The 22,064-nt window shown below is 45.4% G+C and overlaps 1 protein-coding gene across 10 annotated transcripts in view; it reads right to left on the bottom strand.

Annotated features, from left to right (window-relative positions):
* The window catches only part of LOC147747713 (coagulation factor XIII B chain-like), a 1,126,012-nt gene extending 1,105,985 nt beyond the window's left edge, over positions 1–20,027 (bottom strand). For 9 of the 10 annotated variants that reach the window (XM_086955075.1, XM_086955118.1, XM_086955080.1 and 6 more), the window contains exon 1: positions 19,803–20,027. In XM_086955075.1, the coding sequence (XP_086811201.1) occupies positions 19,803–19,995 (193 nt within the window). In that variant the 5' untranslated portion in view covers positions 19,996–20,027. The remainder of the gene's footprint in view (positions 1–19,802) is intronic. The other variant, XM_086955144.1, reaches the window with a different exon arrangement.
* Positions 20,028–22,064: the final 2,037 nt, after the last annotated feature.

The raw sequence follows: 22,064 nt of genomic DNA, 5'->3' as shown, positions 1-22,064 counted from the left end.
CTTGTTCCCCGTGCATTAAGGTTCTCTCGCTTTTTAATGCTGGGTGATTTTAATATCCACGTTGATGTCCAGGACTGCCGAGAAAGAAAGCTGCTATATGACTACTTTGATTTGGCCTCCCTTACCCAATGGGTTTCCTCCCCTACCCACTCTGGTGGTCATATCTTAGACATTGTATGCACTAACTTCCCACTGATGGTTGAGGCCCCACAAGCAGTTACTTGGTCCGACCATCAGTTGATTAGATTCTCTTGGTCCGCCTTGAGAGATCCTCCTAAGTCTGTTAAAACAATGGGCCCCCCAAAAATCAACGTGGGTAATTTGATGACCTACCTTGATTTGAACAGACCCATCCTAGGGGCAGATATGGATTCTGCGCTACAGGTTTACGACAGATGGATGAATGCAGCGGTGACTTCTTCTTCGAAGAAGGCTGATCCAGGCAGAAATAGGATGACTCCTTCTCAACCTTGGTATTCGCCCCACCTCCGTACTCTGAAACTTGCTTGCAAGAAACTGGAGCGAGCATGGAGATTAGCTTACTGTCCACAGGCTAAAACAGTGTTTCGCGCAGCCCAGCGAGATTACTATACTAGCATTAAACATGCAAAAACGGAGTTTTTTTCTAAAAGAATTGAGAGAGCTAGTAACAACAGTCGGGAAATTTTCTCGATAGTGAAGAGCTTTCTCTCTCCCTGTGCTGAGCAGGTATCTATGAGTCCTTCTACTGAATGGTGTGAAAAGCTCTCCTCCTTCTTCCTAACGAAAATTGCTAATATTCAACACAGTTTGAGAACAGTTGGAGGAGGCAATAAGATGATAGATAACAACGAAACTAAGGTTCCTCCCACCATCATCATGGAGAGACTTATCCCTCCTTCGGTCGAGGATACCCTGGCAGCAATTAAATCTTTAAAATCTGGTGCTCCCGGGGATGTCTGTCCGGCCCGGGTGCTGGCCGAAGCAGCCGAAGTTGTGGCTTCTGAAGTCTCCCAAATAATAGGACTATCATTTTCCACTGCAACTGTCCCGAAAATATGGAAACAGGCTAAGCTTTTGCCATTGCTAAAGAAAACAGGCGCGGATCCAGCTGTGCCGAATAACTATAGACCTATTTCTCTTCTACCAGCTATGGCTAAAATTGGTGAGAAGCTGGCATTCTCCCAGCTTAATGCCTTTGTGGAAACTTCAGGGGCGTTACATCCTGCCCAATCTGGCTTTCGTGCAGCCTACAGCACAGAGACAGCGCTGGTGGAGGTTACAGAGGCGATTAGAGGGTGCTTGGACAGTGGCGGCAGAGCGGTCCTAATTTTATTGGACCTCTCTGCTGCGTTTGACACTGTTCCACACACACTTCTCTTGGCACGACTGGCCGATATCGGCATAGTGAGTTCCGCTCTGGAATGGGTGAAATCCTTTCTTACAGAAAGATCTCAGCAGGTCTGGATTCCTCCTTACTCATCCTCGATTAAATCCCTTACTACAGGAGTACCCCAGGGCTCTACTTTGAGCCCCCTCCTTTTTAATGTATATCTCACTCCTCTTATTTTTTTAGCTGAACAAATGGGAGCAAAAATAATAGCATATGCGGATGACACGCAACTCCTGTTTACGTGGCCAGATGCGAAAACTGACACTGAGGTAGTGCGTTCATGCCTCTCCGCTGTGTTCAACTGGTTAGCAGCAGCACAGCTGAAGTGCAATGAAGATAAAACAGAAATCTTGCTATATGGCCAGTTTCCGTCCAATTTCAGAGAAACTCTATGGCCTTCTGATTTTCCCCAGCCAGGCGCCGTCAATATCCCTGCTAAAAACTTGGGAGTCTGGTTTGGGGAGGATTTGCGATTCGAGGCACACATAAAAAAACTCACTGGGGTGTGCTTCGGGTCCCTAAAAGCCATGAGGAAGATTTTTCCTTATCTGCCTTCTTCAGCAAGAGAGTCGGTCGCAAGAGCCCTTATTCTATCACGACTCGATTATGCCAACTCTCTGTTGTGTGGTTCTCCGGCTTTTTTGGTCTCAAAGCTCCAGATCATCCAAAATGCGACTGTTCGCCTACTGTGCAATGTGCCATATAGAGAAAGTACTCGGACTCACATGAAGGAACTACATTGGCTGCCAGTAGCGCAGAGGATAACCTTTAAAATTCTTACTATAGCTTTTAAAGCAGTTCATGACCTTGGCCCCTCTTATTTGAGAGACAGATTTTCCCGCTATGTCCCTACTCGGGCTCTGCGTTCAGCAGATTGCAATTTTTTAAGAGTACCCCGATTTCAGCGAGTTCGCTTGGGAGGCCAATCACTTGCTGTCACCGCGGCCAGGACTTGGAATACCCTCCCCCTCTCCCTGAGATTAACTGAAAATTTTGTGACATTTAAGAAGGCACTTAAAACTTATCTTTTCAGAATGGCTTATTAATTTTTTCATAGTAAAAGAAAATTTCTGATCTCTTCTTTCCCTCCGGCCACATACTTGTTTCTTTTCACGCGCCAGGACACTCTGGTAGTATTTGAGCGCGATATAAAACAGCTAAAATAAAATAAAATAAAAAATAAAATATGTATGTAACAATGTGTTTTGGTAAATGTTTTGTATAAGTTGATTTATATATGTGATATATGTGTTGTGTTGTTTTTCTGACATAAACTAATGATTTTTTCAAAAAACGAAATTTAAAAAAAAGGTAAAAATAAATATACCTAACACATCAAAAATAATATTGATCAGTTGCTTATAATTCAGAGCAAACTAAAGAAAGTGGGTTGGCATTTCTTCTTGTCTATAAGTACATAATAAGGTCCAGCCATCCACACACCCTAAGGACCTAACTCCTTCACTTTAATGAGTGTATTGACAGAGCACACACCCTCTAGCTCTTCGCAATGTTGTGATTTTCTGCCTGATATTAGCACGCGGGATTGCTAAACCTACGTGCTAATTCGGCAGTAGAAAAAAAAAGAAATTATCTTTCATGTGAGGATTCCCTGCTGTGCCCTGTAGCCATGCGTGTCTAGGGGTTTGGGTATAGGCAGGAAACCCGGTGAAAGCACGTACCTCTGCAGCACAACCGGTGCGATCAGCCCTTGCACCAATCAAAGGCCTGAGCCTCACAAAGCTTCTCAACCTGGCAGTGTTACCATCAGAGCCTGCTGCTGCAGCCTGCATTTATTGGGGATCCATGTTTTGCCACACGCACCAGGGCAAGCTCCCCCCCCCTCGCTCACTCCACTGTATCTGGCCGCTGTATCTGACCAAACTTCTCAGCTTTCATTAGCGGAAAAAGAAAACACAGACAAAAATATTTGCAATGCTATAGGCATTGCAAACGAGCGGCCACCATTGTCCCTGCTGCCTCGAAAGTCAAAGCGGGAATGGCCGCTCAATGTAAACAAAGCCCGTCATTGTGCTTGAGATAGAAGAAACTTAATAAATAACATAGAACAGGTCAGGTGTAACAACCAGAAGCCATGGGAAGAATTGGCCGCACTAAGGAGGGACTAACAAGCCTCATAATGTATCAAAAGACAGAATTTAGGAAGGACAAAGGCACAAGCCAATGAAAAAGATGGGAGAGTGGCCGGAGCTTCCACTTCATACTGAATACAGCATGCCTCGCAAAGCTAGCAGAGCATGCGTGCTGCCTCTATAGGCTCGAGTTACAAAAAGGGGGTGGTGATGAACAGAGTGTCTGAGTTAAACAGACCACTCTTACCCAGTCCAAAGATCAGGGCTTGATCCATCACCGTTATTTATCTCACTGCCCCATCCCAGCTCAGAACCTGGCTATATGCAAATCAGTCTGTCCCTGGCCCAGTGCATCATGGGAACAGGGCAGACTAAACTACCAAGCCAATTCTTCACCAGAAAGGAGACAAGCTACCGGGGACCGGTTTCTGGCATTTCAGCCTTCTTCGGCCCGGCTTGCTTGAATCCTGATGGAGCAGTGAGAAAGGGACTCATGTCTGAGTATACCCTGCCACACCTATAGTGGCCAAAAACGAGTTACAAAAAGGGGGTGGTGATGAACAGAGTGTCTGTCAAGCAAGCCGGGCCGAAGAGGCTGAAATGCCAGAAACCGGTCCCCGGTAGCTTGTTTCCTTCCCAGTGTAAGAATTGGCTTTTGTAGTTTGGTTTGCCCTGTTCCCATCATGCACTGGGACAGGAACAGACTAATTTGCATACAGCCAGGTTCTGAAACTGGGATGGTGCAGTGAGCTAAAAAACGGTGTTGGATCTAGCCCTGATCTCTTGACTGGGTGAGAGTATTCTGTTTAATTCAGAGACTCTGTCCCTCACCACCCCTTGTTGTAAATATTTTTGTCCACCCTAAGCGTGGAAGGGTATACTCAGATGTGAGTCCCTTGCTCATTGCACCATCAGGATTCAAGCAAGCCGGGCCGAAGAGGCTGAAATGCCAGAAACCGGTCCCCGGTAGCTTGTTTCCTTCCCAGTGTAAGAATTGGCTTTTGTAGTTTGGTTTGCCCTGTTCCCATCATGCACTGGGACAGGAACAGACTAATTTGCATACAGCCAGGTTCTGAAACTGGGATGGTGCAGTGAGCTAAAAAACGGTGTTGGATCTAGCCCTGATCTCTTGACTGGGTGAGAGTATTCTGTTTAATTCAGAGACTCTGTCCCTCACCACCCCTTGTTGTAAATATTTTTGTCCGCCTCTATAGGCTCGACCTAAAAACAATGGTGATCCGCCACAGTGGAGATGTATTGGAAAGACATTCTGCATTTCATTATAACTGGTCCATAATTTATACTGGTGGTTACAGGCGTGGGCACCATCACTTATATTGAGAGCCAGTTTTTTTTTAACATCAGACTTTGATCCAAAGCTGCAAAGAGAGAAAGGCAGAATAGAGAGAAACTGAGGAAGAATAAGATAAGAAAACGATGACATTCGGAAAAACTTGGCTGAAAAAAAGAACCTGAAAAGCAGGGACAAAGATACATTATAGGCAGGCCACGAGTCGGGGATACACGTGGGTGGACGACGTCCACCCACTATTTTCACAGAGTGAACGCCGTCCACCCTGCCAAGAAGTTGTGCCCCTCTGAATAATGTGCTGAATTCGTCCTGGTGTAATTTCCAAACACCTGGACACTTTTAGCAGCGCCTGCACGTCTGCTTTCTATCTGCAACAAGCAACAACGTGCAGGCTGGAACGGGGCTTTCTTATTTTAGACTCCTGGTGAGCCCATAACAAAGGCTGGATCTGAGGGGTCACCAGGCCTCCTTTAATGAGTCTCTTGGCTGGGAGCAGTCAGGAGCCTCAAACCTGATGCAAATGAAGCGGAGGGGAAACAAAGGTTACCACTCCACACCTACTTAAGAGAGGCAGCTTAAAGGCAAACTATGGGCAACATTGGGCCTAGTGATAGCAAAGAGGAACATAGCAAGGATGTGGGGGGCTGCCACACCACCAACACTCAACACATGGCAGAAAGACATGGATTGGAGCGTGGTTCAGGAAAAGACGGTGTATGTGGCCAGGGGCTGTCCGAGGAAGTGGGTGGCGGTGTGGTCCAAATGGAATGAATACAGGGGAAACATATGCGAACCCCCCATGATTCCCCCTGTTGACGAACTAATTGATTGATGATTTTGGTAAAATGGGAAATGGACTTAGGCCCATGATTTACAGTGGTTCGCCAGCTTTTTGATTCCTGTGTATTCCTTATGTATAAAAAGTGCAACAATGATAAGTCTTGTGTGTGACCGCACTTACTGTTCTTCCTTTCTTTTTTGAAAATAAAAAGATTTAAAAAAAGAAAGAGAGGCAGCTTTCCACTTTGTTTTGACTTTATCCAGTCCCTGTTTAAGGGATATGCATGCACTGTAAGCCTGTTGTGTTGGTCTTTCTCAGTTTTTAGACACAGCAAATTGCATTTATATAGAGCTTACTACGCCTGAGGAGGCGTTGAAATAATTTAAGTGCCACTATTTTTTCTTGTATAGTTCTATATAGTATTGCCAAAGCTTTGGGTGAGACCACCACCTCATATTGCATTGGGGGAAGCAGCCGGGACCCCCATGGGCGTAGTGCAAGTGGTATGGACAGGCATACGCCAGAAGAATGTGCAAGGGATAATAAAAGCCCGGGGCTCCGGCCATGGTCTCAGTTGGCTGACAACCACTTCAATAACGACTCTGTGTGATAATTTAAGCACACGAGGTAGGCCGTACCGCCAACATTACACCCTACTCATACCAATACAGGGTGTCAGAGCGCTTTACATCAACACATGGATATCACATATACAATACATTATATACGTTTCATAATTAATGTAAAGGATGTGTTACATAAAACTGGGGGATTGCAAGGTGTAGAAGTCACATATCATCTTCCATACCTCTCTGTGCTATTATCCTCACAATGCGCTCACACGTACACATGATAGACCTGTTAAACATATATGTGAGGGCTTTAGATCTGATGTCACTTCTTGTGATGCCACTTCCTGTAAAGTTGTGGCTTGTGATGCCACTTTCTATGATGTCAATTCCTGTGATGTCATGTGCGATGTTGTGTGCCGTGATGTTGTGCGCCGTGATGTTGTGCGCTGTGATGTTGTGCGCCCTGATGTCACTTGCATACTGTCAAACTAGGTCAGTCAGTCCCCCTAGTTCTTTTTTTAGGACTTGTGCCCTGATTATAGGCAGTCAGACCCATGAGGTGGAGTCAAAACTATGCAGTCTTGGTACTCGGCAGGTCTTGTGGCGATTGGCGAGCTCCTCAGAAATTTTTGAGGGCCTCAGCCTTAATATTTATTTATTTATTGCAAGCTCAGCGCGGGTGAGACCAGGCACCGAGTTCCCTCAGTTCACCGCAGCCAGAGGCTTTTAAGCCAGACTGTCACGAGGCGAGTCTGATTCCTGTGTGCCAGTTACTTGTTGAAAACGTAACATTTGATGGCATTCACAACATTCAGGCCAACGCTACTTTCGCAGGTAGCAAACGAATTACTTATTTGCAGGGCTCGAGTCGGGGTACAACGTGGGTGGACGGCGTCCCCCGACTTATTTTTCAGGGGGGACGCAGTCCCCCCTACTTTTCAAAACGCCGTCCACCCTCCGCTGGATTTGGTCCTTCAAAATGCGATAAAGAGAGCACAGCGCACACCGACCAAACCAGCCTCGTATTGCTTGCTGATCACCATGCCCCTGACGGGCAGAGACAATGATCTGCTCGAGAGTCCGCGGCGCTTGAGCCCCCACTACAGATTGCTGAAGCAGAAAGCACAGAGGTCGCGCCGCTTTCAGCTTAAGGGGATTGATCTCACGCTCAGTGAACAAGCATTCTGCAGCTGAACAAACGTGAGGGAAAAACAGTGATCTGGTTCAATGTCAAAGGCCATATAATCACCTCGTAATGCGAGCTGCGGGGGGGATTACCGGCAACAAGGATTCCCCAGGTTTGACCCCCCCCAACATGCTCCCAGTCTGATGCATGGGCCACACAAGACCAAGGTCGTCTGGAGTATGAGAATAGCTCCCGGGGTCCGAGTTCCTCCGGGAGCTATGAGATCACTCGCCGCAGCTGCGTTGGCGATCCCGCGTTCACTTTACACGCGGCTCCACACCCGTGGACCAGTTTTTTAAGCCCTGTGTCACCTGGCTCACAGAACCTTGCTATCTTCGGCAGCGCCCCAGCCAGGCTGCGGAATTGTAAGACAGGCTAACTGTCAGGGCAGGGACTTGTGTCACAAGGCTTGCCGTAGCAACCTCAGCTTAGCACTTCGGGGGGGGGCTGCACAGACAAAGTAGTGTTCCTTCTCCACTGCTAGGCTGTCAAACAGAGACGGGACTTGAAGAAAAAAGCAGCCTCACTGGGGGGTTCAGTGTCAGGTGATAATGGCCGATGGCCCATCTTCACCTCAGCCGCCATTGCCACCTCCACCCCCCACCTCAGAGGCCGGCCCAGAAGCTTTGTTCTTTGCTTCCTTCCACTTCTGCCAGGCCATATCCCTGAGGCTATAGTGGGCTGGGGAGGGGGTGAGTGGGAAGCGGCCTGCCTGGGGGCCAGTTGCTGCTCTGGCTGTAGGGTCATTTTCACATCACCACCTTGAGTTCGATCCAGCCCAAAAGCACTGTCTTTCCCCTGGCCTCTCACCAACTAGGCCATCACATCATACTCAGGCGTTGGTGGGCAGGGAGGGCGAGAGTATTCAAGGGCTTTGCTAGGGGTCTGGTGTTTTCATCTTAGGCTGTGTCTTTCTGTAAGGTGTGTGGGAGGAGGGGGGGCACTGGTGTGTTGGCACAGGCCTGGCTGTGAGGCTACCTTGACCAGAGATTCCAACTTTGGAACTCGGAAACTATGTTGGAGTCCCGGCATTAGTTCAACATCCTGTGATTCTGGGCAAATCACTTTGGGCCTCCTTTACGAGAAGTGGCGCATCGCTGCGTGAAAGCAGCGATGCACCACTTTTCAGTGCACCCTCCTTGCGACACCAATGATGCGTCATATTTACAATATGACGCATCATGTTGCAAGGAAGGACAGATACGTCAGTATAACTGACGTATCTGTCAGTGCAAAAAGTGGCGCATTGCTGGAGTTGTGTCGGAAGCCTATTTAAATGTGGTGTTCTAGGTAGCGTAATACATTTTATAGTTTTGATAATCACTATTGTGGTTTCTAGCATGTGGTTTTATTTGGGTTATTTTCAACGCACAAACTCTGCTTTTGTACATGGTGCCATGTTTTAGTATGCCTCACTTACAGCACTTAATGGCTTGACTAATGTAGTTGTATGCCAAACTTCATCCATATTTGGGCTGTTTAATTCCCTCACACAGGGACCTTAAGTCACAGGCTTAAGTACTGAGCAGCTTCAATTGTTAAATCTTGCAATATGTGCAAATGATAGATCTGCCTCACATGTAATGTCACTTCCTGCCGTGATGTCACTTCTTTTTTTTTTTTTTTTTTTTTTTTTTTTTTGTGTCCTCATTTGCCATGTCCTCAATGTGACCTATACCAACCACCTAGCGAGTCCTTCCCATAAGGGTCCACTCCGTAGTGGTTTTCCATTGCGACCTTCCTTTACCAGAACTCGAAATATTCTATGGGTGGGAGATAATAGCCAAAACCGTGAGGGATTTGAGCTGACTCCATCTAGGTATTTTTCAACCTATTGGACCATTATCATATCGAGGCTAGACCCGGTCCAAGGAGTATTATCGGCATAATCATAGGACCCGGGGAGAAAAAAAAAAAAAAAAAAAACCCCGGATTCTATTTCCACTGGGACAACACATCCCAAAAAGCCAGGTTTCGTTTGCTACATGATCTGTTGAGGTCTACTTTAGATGTTTTGTATAATGATGTGAGCCATGCCGAGTGTGAGGGGGCTGTTACCTCTATCCAGTGCATGCAAATTTGCCTTCTTGCAAGCAAAATGGCATAAAAAAGAAATGATCTTGCCTTGCCAGTAATGTTATCTTCCAGCCCAAAAATAATGAGTGGTAATGTTATTGAAATTGATGTGTTCATAATTGAGTTTAACGTAGCCTTCACTTCTTCCCAAAACCGACTTAAGGCCGGGCATTTCATGAACATGTGGACATCAGATGCGCCCGTGAGATTACATTTGTTACATTTTTTATCAGGGAGAAATTTGGAAAGTTTAAGTGGTGTGATATATGCGCGGTGTACTGAGAAAAGATGGTTTCTTCTTAACCATGAAGGTTTTACAATCTTGTGTAAAAGAGCGAAAGAATTTAGCCATATCTCTTCACAGCGAAGACCAGTTACTGACCCCCACAGTTGGTCTGGGAGAGTAAAGTCTCCATCTATTTCTTCAAGAATCTGCCAATACCACAAAGCTACCTCCTTTCTAGCCACTGGTTTTTCCACAAGTTGTTGTTCCAAGCGGCTAACTTTCCCAAGGTGTTTATCTTTTCTACCCTGGGCTCTTATCCAACTGTCCAGCTGAATATACTTAAATCTGGACATTCCGGGACCAATGTGTTTGTTTAACTCTTCCCATGTAAATATTGATCCTTCCTTCACTAGTTGACCCCATCTTATAATCCCTGCATGCTCTAGTGTGACTGATAAACTATCCTTCATACATGGTGGAAGCCCAGGAGATTCCCAAATTGGGGCGTAGTTTGAATAGTAGGACAACCCCAGTCTTTTTCTAATGATAAGCCACGTTTTAGACCAAGATTGTAGTATTTTAAGTTTAATTTTTTTGAAAAATTTCTGGCTGGCAAATTTAAACAAAAACCCATCCACTGATAAGTTTTCCCCGATTAACATAGCTCTGTACATTGATCCAATCGAAAGGTTCGTTGGTGTTTTTAGAAGCATCCTGGAATGTGTCATCTGAAAAGCCCAAGCATAATATAATAAGTCAGGTAAAGCAAGGCCTCCCTTCTCTCTTTTTCTCCTTAGCTTTTTCCAATTGATTCTCGAAGATTTATAGTTCCAAATAAAGGAGTTGATTTCTTGTTGACTTTTTTCAATTGCTTTGAGATCAAATGCTGAAGGAATAGCGTTAAATATAAACGTGTATTTGGGGAGAATGCACATTTTGACTAGGTTTACTCGACCTGTTATGGATAGTGGCAGATGTGACCATGATCTCAATAACTTTTTACATTCTCTATCTATTCTGTCCAGGTTGCTTTGACCAATATTACCCACGTCCTGGGTGATTCGTATTCCAAGATACCGCATGGAAGACGCCACATTTATACCCAAATGTTGTTCTGGTATATTCCAAGTCATCATTTCAGTCTTACTTGAGTTTATGTTGTACCCCGAAATAAGCCCAAATTCTTCTGCTCTCTGTATAACGACAGGAAGTGCTATTTTTGGATCAGCTGTAAAAATCAGAATATCATCAGCGTAAAGTGCTACCCGCCTCTCCCACTCTCCAAACCTGAATGATGGAATGTTCGCCTCTGTCCGCAAAACCTGAGCGAATGGCTCGATATATAAGTTAAAGAGGAGTGGGGAGAGCGGACAGCCCTGTCTTGTACCTCTGGAGATATGAAATGCCTCCGTCAAGACACCGTTGATCATTATCCTGGCCGAAGGAGCACTGTATAGTTGGAATATCGCTCTACAGAATCTACTTCCAAAGTTAAATTTTTTAAGAACATCTTCGAGGTAGGGCCAGTTAACTCTATCAAACGCCTTTGTTGCATCTAACGTGAGAGTGGCCAAAGGTAAAGAAAAGGCTGATGCAATATCTATGGCTCCTATCAGGTCGTGAGTTAATTCCGATAATTGACGGCCTTTAATAACGCCCTTTTGATCTTTATGTGTTATATTACTTATTACACTACTCAATCTTGTTGACATTATGGATGTAAAGATTTTATAATCGTTGTTGAGCAGGGATATGGGTCGATATGACCCACATTCCCGAGGCGATTTGCCTGGTTTCGGAATAAGCACAATTGTAGCTTCCCCCCATGATTTAGGTGTTGGATTCCCTTCTATTAAAATGCTATTAAATACAACCTTCAACACCGGAGCGATAACATCTTCCAGGGCTCTATATATCGCTCCTGGGAGGCCATCTGGGCTGGCCGCCTTCCCTTTTTTGGATTGGTGTAGAGCTTTCCTCACTTCATCCTCTGTTATCTCACTCTCCAGAGTTTTATTCTGTGCTGTTGAAAGAGCAGGGAGCAGAATGTCTTTGAGCCAGTTATCCCTAGTCTGTTGGTTGTTGGGAAGTTCTTCTCTATATATTTCCTCAAAGAAATCATGGAAGGCCTTGCCTATCTCTAAGTTTGATGATCTTACTGTAGCCTCCCCCTCTACCTGGATCTCTCTAATATATTTGAGAGCTTGATCTGACTTAATTTTCCAGGCCAGAACTTTCCCAGCAGCTTCTCCAAATTCAAATTGGGAGATCTTACTTGCTTCCCATCTTTTGTTGACTCTTTCTTGTAGGATATTTTCCAATTCTGCCTTTTTTTCTACTAGCTTTGTCTGCTCTAGTGAGTTTACCTGGAGTGTGTCAATTTGTTGTTCTAATAATCTCATTTCCTGCTCCAGGTTGGCTACTCTTTCTCTATATATTTTATGCCTGTAAGAGGCCCTGTTAGTAATCTGGCCTCTCAAAAAGGCTTTAAAAGTTTCCCAGACAACCTCCAATCTTGAGGAGCCTAAATTTAAGTCAAAAAATGTTGAGGACTCTACTGCCAGAAACTTAACCTCTTTGTCTTCAAGCAGTAGTGTCCGGTCAAATGACCACGTTGAAAATGTAGTCTTGCTATCTAATTTCATTGTGAATATTAATGCGGAGTGGTCTGAAAGATGTGATGGGAGGTAATCTATTGTTATCAGAAATTCTTTCAACGAGTAGCTGAAGAAAGCATAGTCAATTCTTGACTTGTGCTTAAACCGGCTATTTCGAAAAGACACCCCCATTTTGTTACCAACTTTCTCTCTCCACAAGTCGGCAAGACCTAGATGATTCATTATTGTCAAGAGGGTTTGCCTAGATTTAAAGGAGCTACAGGTTTTAGATTTTGTAGATTTATCCAGCTTGGGATCAAGAACGATGTTAAAATCACCCATCCAGATCACTGGGTCCTGAACTGATATCAAATGACTCCTGACAGCCTCTAAATGTGAAGGATCGTCCGAATTGGGGCCGTAATAGCCCACCTGGGGGCGTAATAGCCCACCAGGGTGCAAATATGCCCGTCCAGTGATACTCTCAATATTAGCCATCTCCCTGTGTGATCCTCTTTATAATCTAGGATTTGAGCTTTTACTGATTTCTTAAAGATAAAGATTATCCCCCTAATGTTTGCATTATGGTCTGTAGAACAAAATTTATCTATCCATTTGTGTTTCTTAAGTATCAGGTCAGCCTCTGATTTAAGTAGATGTGACTCTTGGAGGACAATAATCTGTGCCTGAGAGTCTCTCAAGTATTGTAAGATACGCTCTCTTCTATCCCTCACCCGGAGTCCATTGACATTCCAAGATATATATTGGATTGATGTCATTTTATATTATCTTCCTCTCCCTCCCCCTCCTTCATGTTACTTTTCATCCACTGGTAACATCTATTTTTTAATTTGTTACACCTAAGGCACATTATACTAACGTTTTTGTTAGGCATTTGAGGACTTTTTATTTTATCTCCACTTCCCCCCCACCCTCCCACCCCCCTGGGAAAACCCCCCCTACTTACTGTGGCCTGATGTCTGGCCATCTTCACGCCCGCTGCAGCTATGCTCATTTATCCTCACTGCAGTTAATTTTAGATTTGGAGCTATTATCAGCCCAATAAAAAGATATAGGTGTGCAAAGGACCTTTAGCTCATTGTCTCTGGTAAACCTTTTATACCCTTTTTTTTTTTTTTTTTCCTATGTGTGTGTAAATTTTTTCCCTTCCTGTTTAGGTCTTTTTCTTTCTTTCTTTTTTCCCGTTTTTCCTCCCCCTTTTTTTTTTTGATTTTTTCCCTCTTCCCTTTGTTTAATTGTTTTATTGTTTTGTTTCTCTTTTTCCTACCCACCTTTTTCCGGTTATTTATTTTTTTTTTTTTTGTATGTTTTTTTTTTTGTTTTTTTTGTAGTTAGGTTTTTTTTTTTTTCCCTTCCCGCTCACCCTTTAAGTATTTTTTCCTTTTAAAGCACACTTATATACTTTTTTTTTTTCCCAATATATTATTCACCTTATTTCCTAAAGCTAGCTTACGTAGCTTTCTGGGCCTGGGCCTGAGCATGGTCACTTATACTTTCTAGTAGTTCATCTGCATCTTGTGTAGAGCGGATATTATACATCTTAATATTATACATAACCCGAAGGAATGCAGGAAATCTCATCTGAACACTAGCTCCTAATGATCTGAATTTCTCCATACGCTGTCCTAGTTCCCATTGCCTGTCAAGTGTGGTTTTTGATAGGTCTGACCGAATCTCAAAGGGAAAATCAGGGCCCTGTAATGTTTTTGCCTTCAGTGCAAGATTCAGAACCTTTTCCTTTAAGGCATAAGTCAGAAAATTAACTAAGATTTTTCTGGGCTTATTTCTTGCTGGGTTCAGTCGAAATGGGTCACGGTGAATTCGCTGTATGTCGTTCTCCAGGATTTCTGCAGGCTCATCCAGGTTGAGGGATTCCTTTAATAGCTTTACTACGAAGGTCTTAACGTCGCCCCCCTCTTTTCCCCCCGGAATTTTCAAAAGCCGGATGTTATTACGTCTGGAAAAGTTTTCCAACCCTTCAATTCGCTCCCGCATGCTCTCTCCATCTTTTTGGAGAGTATAAATTTTGGATCTTGCAGCCTCCAAGTTTGACGTCAGGACTCCCACTGAACTCTCTAATGTTTCGGTTCTTTCACAAAGACTGTCGACTTTCTTCTCCAGTATGTCGCAGGACGCCCTTATCTCGATCTGGTTAGCTTTCGAAACTGCAAAATCGTGTCTTATTTCATCTCTCATCGCAGTAATCGATCCTACAAGAGCCTCGAGGGTGCTCCCCACACCAGATTCACCAAGATCTCTCTGTTGCTGATTAACGCCCTCCTGTCTGCCCTGCGTACTAGGTATCTCACTGACAGAACTAGCTCCTGGGAATGTTAGAGGAGGCGCTGGGATAGCCTCTGAGCGTGATTTGGGATCCACAACCTGCGCGGCATCTCCTAACGTAGCAGATGCTTGTTTCACGGGAAGTATCACGGGTGAATTTTGGGTGGAAGCGCCCCCTTCCCCCGTAGTAGCTTCTAGTAAGTCTTCGCTACCATTCTGGCTGTTAGATGTTGCCATGTCTTGGGGGATTTCCAGAACCTGGGGTATAGGCTTAAAGTATGCTCGCAATGATGGAGTGACACCCTTGGGGTTTTTTAAAACTTTCTTTTTAATTTGCTTTTTCTGTTTAAGGCTATTGGCCCCTTTAACGGAGATACCTCTCCTTGACTCTATTCCCTCAGCAAGGCAGTCCAAATCTTTTAACAAAGCTTTTCCAGTACTGCATTCTGGGACACGTAGTTTCTTTATCCAGTTGACCCCTTTGTGTTCACCCCTGGTTTTACTCCTTGTTATTCTAGGCTGGAGGTCTCCCCTAACTGCCTCCCCTGGTTTAGCCACTACTGTTGTTAAGTCTGTAAGTTTACTCAGGGCAGAACGGATTTCTCTTACCTTATCCGTGTAAATTACCTCCTTGTTTAGCAGCTGCGAGGGTGAATCTCCAGCTGAGTGAGATCGCCGAGGTTCCCTTTCCTCCCCTCTGCCTTTACCGCGGTTATCAGCAACTCCGAGCAGGAAACCCCGAGCTGCGGCCGCCCGGCCGCGCCGAAGCTCCACGGCTGCCCGCCTCCAACTCGGATGAGGAGCGGGTGCCGAGGAGAGATCAACTTCGGACAGGCACATCCGCCGAAAACCCAGGTACGGGGGAAAGCGGAGCAGGCGTTCTTACACCTATAGGGTGAAGTCCGATGACTCTGCCGTGTAAACACAGCTCTGCACACGTAGTTGTCAGCTCCGTAAAAGCGTGTCTTTGTGTCACTGCATAGGAGGATTAGAGCACTGCGCGGTACGTGCGGCTCGCTCTAGCCGGCGGCCGCCATGTTCTCCCGCCCGCCATGTTCTGTGATGTCACTTCTTGCAGTGATATCACTTCCTGTTGTGATGTTACTTCCTGCCGTGATGTCACTTTCTGCTGTGATGTCACTTCCTGTTGTGATGTCACTTCCTGCCGTGATGTCCCTTCCTGTGACACCTCCTAAATTAGAGAGTCCCCCCACTTCTTTTTTAAGTTAAGCTGGTGTAGCAATGCGAAGCTTTGCGTCCAGCGAAGTATCTATTGTCGGCCACTTCCTGGAAATCTGAGACAGGGGATGTGCACGCGCAGGAGATTCACCCATGTGAGCGCGCACGTCTCCTGTCCCACATTGCCAGGAAGCAGATAACACACACACACGTGCATGCACCCCCCCACCCCACTCACGGGCTCACGCGCGCACACACAGTCCCCCCACCCCACTCACCGGGTCACACACGCACACGCACAGACACACACACGCACGCACCACCCCACACCACTCACGGGCTCACACGCACTCGCGTGCACACACACACACACGCGCGCGCACACACGCACCTACACCCCCCATCTTACTCCTGGGTCTCTCGGGTTCCTCTCGTCCTGCGGTGGTGGCGGCTGCACAGGCTTGGTAGGCGGCGGGGGCAGGCACCGGAAATGTGCCTCGAGCCCCCTCTGTTTCTCTCCCCAGACTGAACGTCACGTTTTCTGTGAGCCAATGAAAGGACGCTTACGGTTCAAACCTCGTTTTCGAACCCAATCCGACCTGTCACAGTTCTGCTGGGGTCTTAGCGGCGTTTGGTCGAAAGAGTCATGACGTCAATTGATGGAAAGTCCCTTGTTAAAAACACGTTAGCATCACATCGCTTGAGGCAACGTGAAGAACACGTATATCCACAACATGATCGTCGGCCCTCATGACGCGAAATGTTGTGCACACAGGAGCGCAGATTTATCTGGAAATAAAGCCCCAGGCAAGCAGCATGGCACGCACGGTTTCACTCGCAGGCAGGGGATCATTTTCACAAACAAGATCTCCGAGTGAAAGGGTTTTTAAATAGACTTTTAAACATGCGCTGTTAAACTACGCGGGACTGTGCTTGCCGGAGAAATAATCTTTGTTCTGGCTGCCCGTATGTTATGTGTCACTTCCTCAACTGGGGGCAAACTGGTGTGCCCTCTCTTCTATAATGAAGAGGTGGGGTGCAGCTTGGCGTCCACTACCTACGAGCCTCCCCTGCTACTGAATAACACTGTCAAGAGCCTCACAGACGGCGTTAACTCCACGAAGCACGCACATGGTGCACAACTCAAATGACAACAATGTGTACCACGAGCATGCGCGGATTTGAGAAACCAGACCACAGACCCATATGTCTCAGAGCTACACAGGAGTCCCGGGACCAATCACTACACCTTCCAATAACACACACACTAACCTCCCCCTTCCCACTTCAAACCAGTGCTCACAACTGCAGTTCACGCCATATAATTAATTCATTGCTGTGCTCCACGGTCAACCCTTATTGCTTTCCCTCTCCTACATGTTAGAGTTCAACACATTGCAAGACTTCCGATGGCGTGGGTGCCCCGCCCTTATAAGCGCATATCTTACAATGCACTGATGTGTTAGCTATGAAGTAACAGAGGCGATTACAGCTAAGTAGACCCATCCGACAAACATTGACTTTTATCTACCATCTGCTTCTGGTTGCTTAGTGGTGTAGGAAATATATGTGATCTGCTCCATCAGAACTGCAAAACTTTCTATAAATATGCATACCCGCTAACTTTTAACCCGAGACTTCTGCTGTAGTGTTGCATAACATAATATCATGTGCTGATAAGGGAATAATCTATAACGAGGGAACAAATCTGGAATGCAATTATAGATGCACAACTCCTCAGCTCTAGGGAGACACTCAGGGACCCACTTGTAATCTACCAGTTACTACACTACTACCACAGTTACTAGTACCACTGATATTGTTAACTTTTTGTGGCACCGTTCACGGGATTGCTAACCGGGACATTCTGAAGAAGCCCAGAACGGTAATGATAATCTTGAAAAGGTGCAAGGCTGTTCCGCCCAGCTGTGATTTAAAGCTGCACCTGAGAAAGCTGCTCACACATGCAAGTGGAGGCTTTGGGTCTGTCACTTCCTCTCAGCCGTAAGCTTTCATGTGTTTTTCATAGTTTTCCACTGCTTGTTTTATGAGGTGGACACACACGGGTGCAGAGAGTTACCAAACCTCTTTAGTAACCACAGCGTAAGTCACAGTGAGTGGTTATTGTAAAGCCATTACGGCCGTTGATTGTCATGTTGGATTCACAGAGTTCGCTTCCAGCACACCCCAAGACGTTGTGGAAGGGACACAGGAGATCGCACTGAGTGATGCATGAAATAGTTTAAGTTTCTCTTACATTATAGTTCAGTTCCCTAAAGGGGTGTCTGCAAGGCTTCTGGTGCCAAATAGACTGCTCTATTCTAAAATATAGAGTAATTTACAAGATGAAGTTTGGCCACCTAAAACCACATTAATCATATGGTTTTTGAAGGAGTACCACATGCTTTGCAATTAGTATTTGCCACACTGAAGGCCTCTTCAATGTTTTTACATGCTTACATTATATTTGGAACCCAGTAAAACGCCACAGTAGGGCACTAACCTTCTAGTAAGGGGTAATCTTAGTTGAATTAACTGCATTTTAATTTAAGTGCTACAACCAGAAATATGACATTCAAGCTCCTGTTTGGTCACCAGAAGTCTTGCTTTTTTACTATCTGATCTCTCCTCACTCTATCTATCGCCCTCACTCTATCTATCTATCGCCCTCACTCTATCTATCTATCGCCCTCACTCTATCTATCTATCGCGCTCACTCTATCTATCTGTCACCCTCACTCTATCTATCTCCCTCACTCTATCTATCGCCCTCACTCTATCTATCTATCTATCTATCTATCTATCTATCTATCTATCTATCTATCTATCTATCTATCTATCTATCGCCCTCAGTCTATCTATCTATCGCCCTCACTCTATCTGTCTATCTATCGCACTCACTCTGTCTATCGCCCTCACTCTATCTATCTGTCTATCGCCCTCCCTCTATCTATCTATCACCCTCCCTCTATCTATCTCCCTCCCTCTATCTATCTATCGCCCTCCCTCTATCTATCGCCCTCCCTCTATCTACATCTATCACCCTCCCTCTATCCATCTATCGCAGTCACTCTATCGCATCACCACAGCATCACTCCGCACCACCACAGCATCACTCAGGGGCACCACAACATCACTATGTGCTACCACAGCATCACTCGTCGCCACCACAACATCACTCAGCGCCACCACAACATCACTCAGCGCCACCACAGCATCAATCGGTGCAACCATTCAACAACAACTGGTTCAAATATGTGCTCTAATTGTTTCAAGCTTCATCACAAATGTCACAAAAATAAGTTAATATTTCACTTCTGTTCTTGGATTTTTGTCACAATAAAATACACTGAACATAATCTTCACAAAAGTTATTTACAAAAGTTTAAGCTATTGCCATTATAAATTACAATAACTTCTATTTAAATATTAATTATTTAAACATTGTAAAGTCCTTGTTAATTGTAATATCAATACATCTAAATCACGTAAATACAACACATATTGCATTACAAATGCTATCGGTGTCACATTTGAGAAAGTTAAAACTATTGGCATTCTAAATGACAAAGCTATTAATTTCGCTATTTTCAAAACCAACACATAAATAAAAAAAATGTCATTTACAATACAAATAGCTCAAACTTTCCTAATGCGAGACCTATTGCATTGTAAATGCTTGTTTAGGACTTAAGCCCTGCTTATTTGGCACCCATAGCAAAATAACTTCTTTTATTTGAAGCTTAATTCTCAGCCGACATTTCTTGTACATGATTATATGTTTTCACCGATGAAAAATCTGCTTCATACTTTAGACCCTGGATCCTTGGACGGCATTCCGACAGCGCTGGCGAGGATCAGAGGGCGCCTCTCTGTTTTGACAGGGTGAAGTCAGCTTTTTTTTTAGCTAAAGACCGAAGACCACGAGAAACGAGAACCGCAGGTTCATCTTCTCCCGTCTCCCTGCATTCTACAGTATCTGCCCAATCCCCAGCTCTGTCTTTACACTCTGTTTTACAGATGTGCCTCGGCTTATGTTCGAAGATGCCCGGCCCTGTGTGCAGCACTCCCGCCCATACTCTGCCCAGTCCGACAGCATCTTACCTTCAGCCCCGCAGCAGGCCCACAGTACCAGCAGGACGGAGCACCCCAGCGCCTTCATGCTGCAGCCGATCAGACTCGCCCGGTCCTTCCAGCTTCCTCGGTGCTTTGACGAAAGTGGTATTAAATACCGCCTGGCATTGGTTTTAATCCGCGGTGCCAGGTGCTGCAGTTCAGGGGAACTCAGTTGCAACATCCGCGGGCAGAGGTCATGCAAACTTTACTGAGTAGGCGGCTCGAACAGCTGGACCCCGCATACCCGCTATGTGCCGCCCCTCCGCCTATTCAAGGCCAATTGATTATTCAATCATTAAAGATGCCTGCTCCACCGAATCTAGTCAGCTGTCCGTGCTTGAAGGATTAAACAAATACTGTGAGCTGGAGCACAAACCATTTCTGCCTGGCGCCATTTCATGTTCTTTGTGGTATTTGTGGTATTTTTAAAGCAGCACTTGCTCCAAACACCCTTTAACACTGTAGTATTAAAACAGTATTCTGGAGATGCATGACAAACAATTCTGCACATTTGCAGTGTGGTATTTCGTTGTGGCAGTGACGCATCATTTTTTGTGTTGCTGTGTTCTTGTGCTGCATTAGTGCAAAGTGTTTTTTGTGCAGCTGCAGTTGTTGTGCTTTATTTAGACTATTTGTTGCGATGCACCTGGTTATATTTTAATTGTGTTGTTATGTTGCTTTGTGTAAGTTGTTTGGGTCAATCTCGAGTGTGAGGGCTACCTTGCCTTCCACGGATGGTCTGGGGCACTCCGCCTGCAAGCAGCTCCTCACCTCCTTGTCTATGGGCTTTCTCAGCCTGCCCGCCATGGAGGCAGCTACCTTAGATGTCACCTTAGAAATCATTCTGCTGAGGGCGGATGTAAGAGGTCATCAGGATCGAGCAGGTTCGAGTCAGGGAGGCCTTTATTATCTCACAATGAGTCACTGCCCAGACCAGGGTTGGAGGACGGCTGCCAGGGTCTGCTAAGGTCCCCAACCCCATCAGAAGTATTGGGGAAATCGTTTCAATTTCCCGGATCTGTGGGTGGGGGCGAGAAGAGGTCACCCGACCAGATCACATACCAGGGGCCTGAGGGTCAGGTTAGAAGGGTTGGGAGTCCATGAACCCCTTTTTAAGGTGTGTAAATCTACTCCCTGATCGTCTGCCCACTTGCATTTATCTGCTGTGGGCGCAACCAACTAACCTGGAAGTACGGGGGCTTGGGGACCCAAAATATCTTCCCTCTGTTCGAGGGGTCTTCAGCACTGCACCTGCAGCTGCATAATCTTCTTCTCCAAGGGGCTACCCCCTGCAAGACCACCTGGAATATTGACTCATCCATTACCTGGCAAAATTGATCATCAATTGATCACCCTCTTCCTCCATATCCTCCTCTGTGTCCTCACGCTCTTCCATAAGGACAGTGTGGTATAAGGACGCAATATTGGCCGGGTAAAACCCAATAAACGACTCACTTTCAGAAAGTATATTAATTAGAGTCTTGTGGGACAGGCTCCCATGTTTATTTGGGCCCAAAAAGCAGCCTGGGACTTTACCCAATATATTATGCATCAAGGACGCTGTTCTTACCTGCTTGGCAGGTGTCACTCGCCAGGTGGTGGATCTCTTAGTTGAAAAAACTAAAACTAAATGCTGCCATATTTTTTATTCTAGAGTCTTTGTCCGTAATTGACACTGTGGACGGAAGCACTTCAACTCACTCAAAGAGAGAAAGTGACAAGCGCTGGCCTCCAGGGGGTAGAGGTGTGCTGCGTGCTAAACATGAAATATGTGGCCCCTTTGCGGTCAGCTGACCCCAACGCATATGAGAAACCGGGCTGCTCGCTATGACTGCATGGGAACGAAAAACGTCGTGACAAACACACTCAGGATAAATCAAGACAGTAAAGGACACGTTTATCGATGCTATTCAGCGGGTTTGATCGTTCCCACTCACACAAGAAAAATATGGTCAACGATTTTAAAGAATGAAGAATGAAAGGCACTCACCTCCATGCTTGTGGAGCAGCGAAGAGGGAGGGAAGAAAAAATGACCAGGAAGAAAATTTTATTGTATTTAGTTAATTGAAACCTTTACAATGTTGCAACATAAAACAGATGAATTAAAAAGAGTACAAAGTCTCAAATGGTTAAAAGGAAGCTTTCTAATAATCCAATGAATTGGAATGTTTGTGAGAGGAGAGAGGGGGTTCAGTGAATTAGTTCATTATACATTCACGCATCCGGCTTCAGAGCTTTAGTATTGTGTT

Source organism: Lissotriton vulgaris, chromosome 1_1 (genome assembly GCF_964263255.1).
Source record: "Lissotriton vulgaris chromosome 1_1, aLisVul1.2, whole genome shotgun sequence".
NCBI lineage: Eukaryota > Metazoa > Chordata > Amphibia > Caudata > Salamandridae > Lissotriton > Lissotriton vulgaris.
Note: the sequence above shows the minus strand (reverse complement) of the source record. Positions and strands in the feature narration are given on the sequence as shown.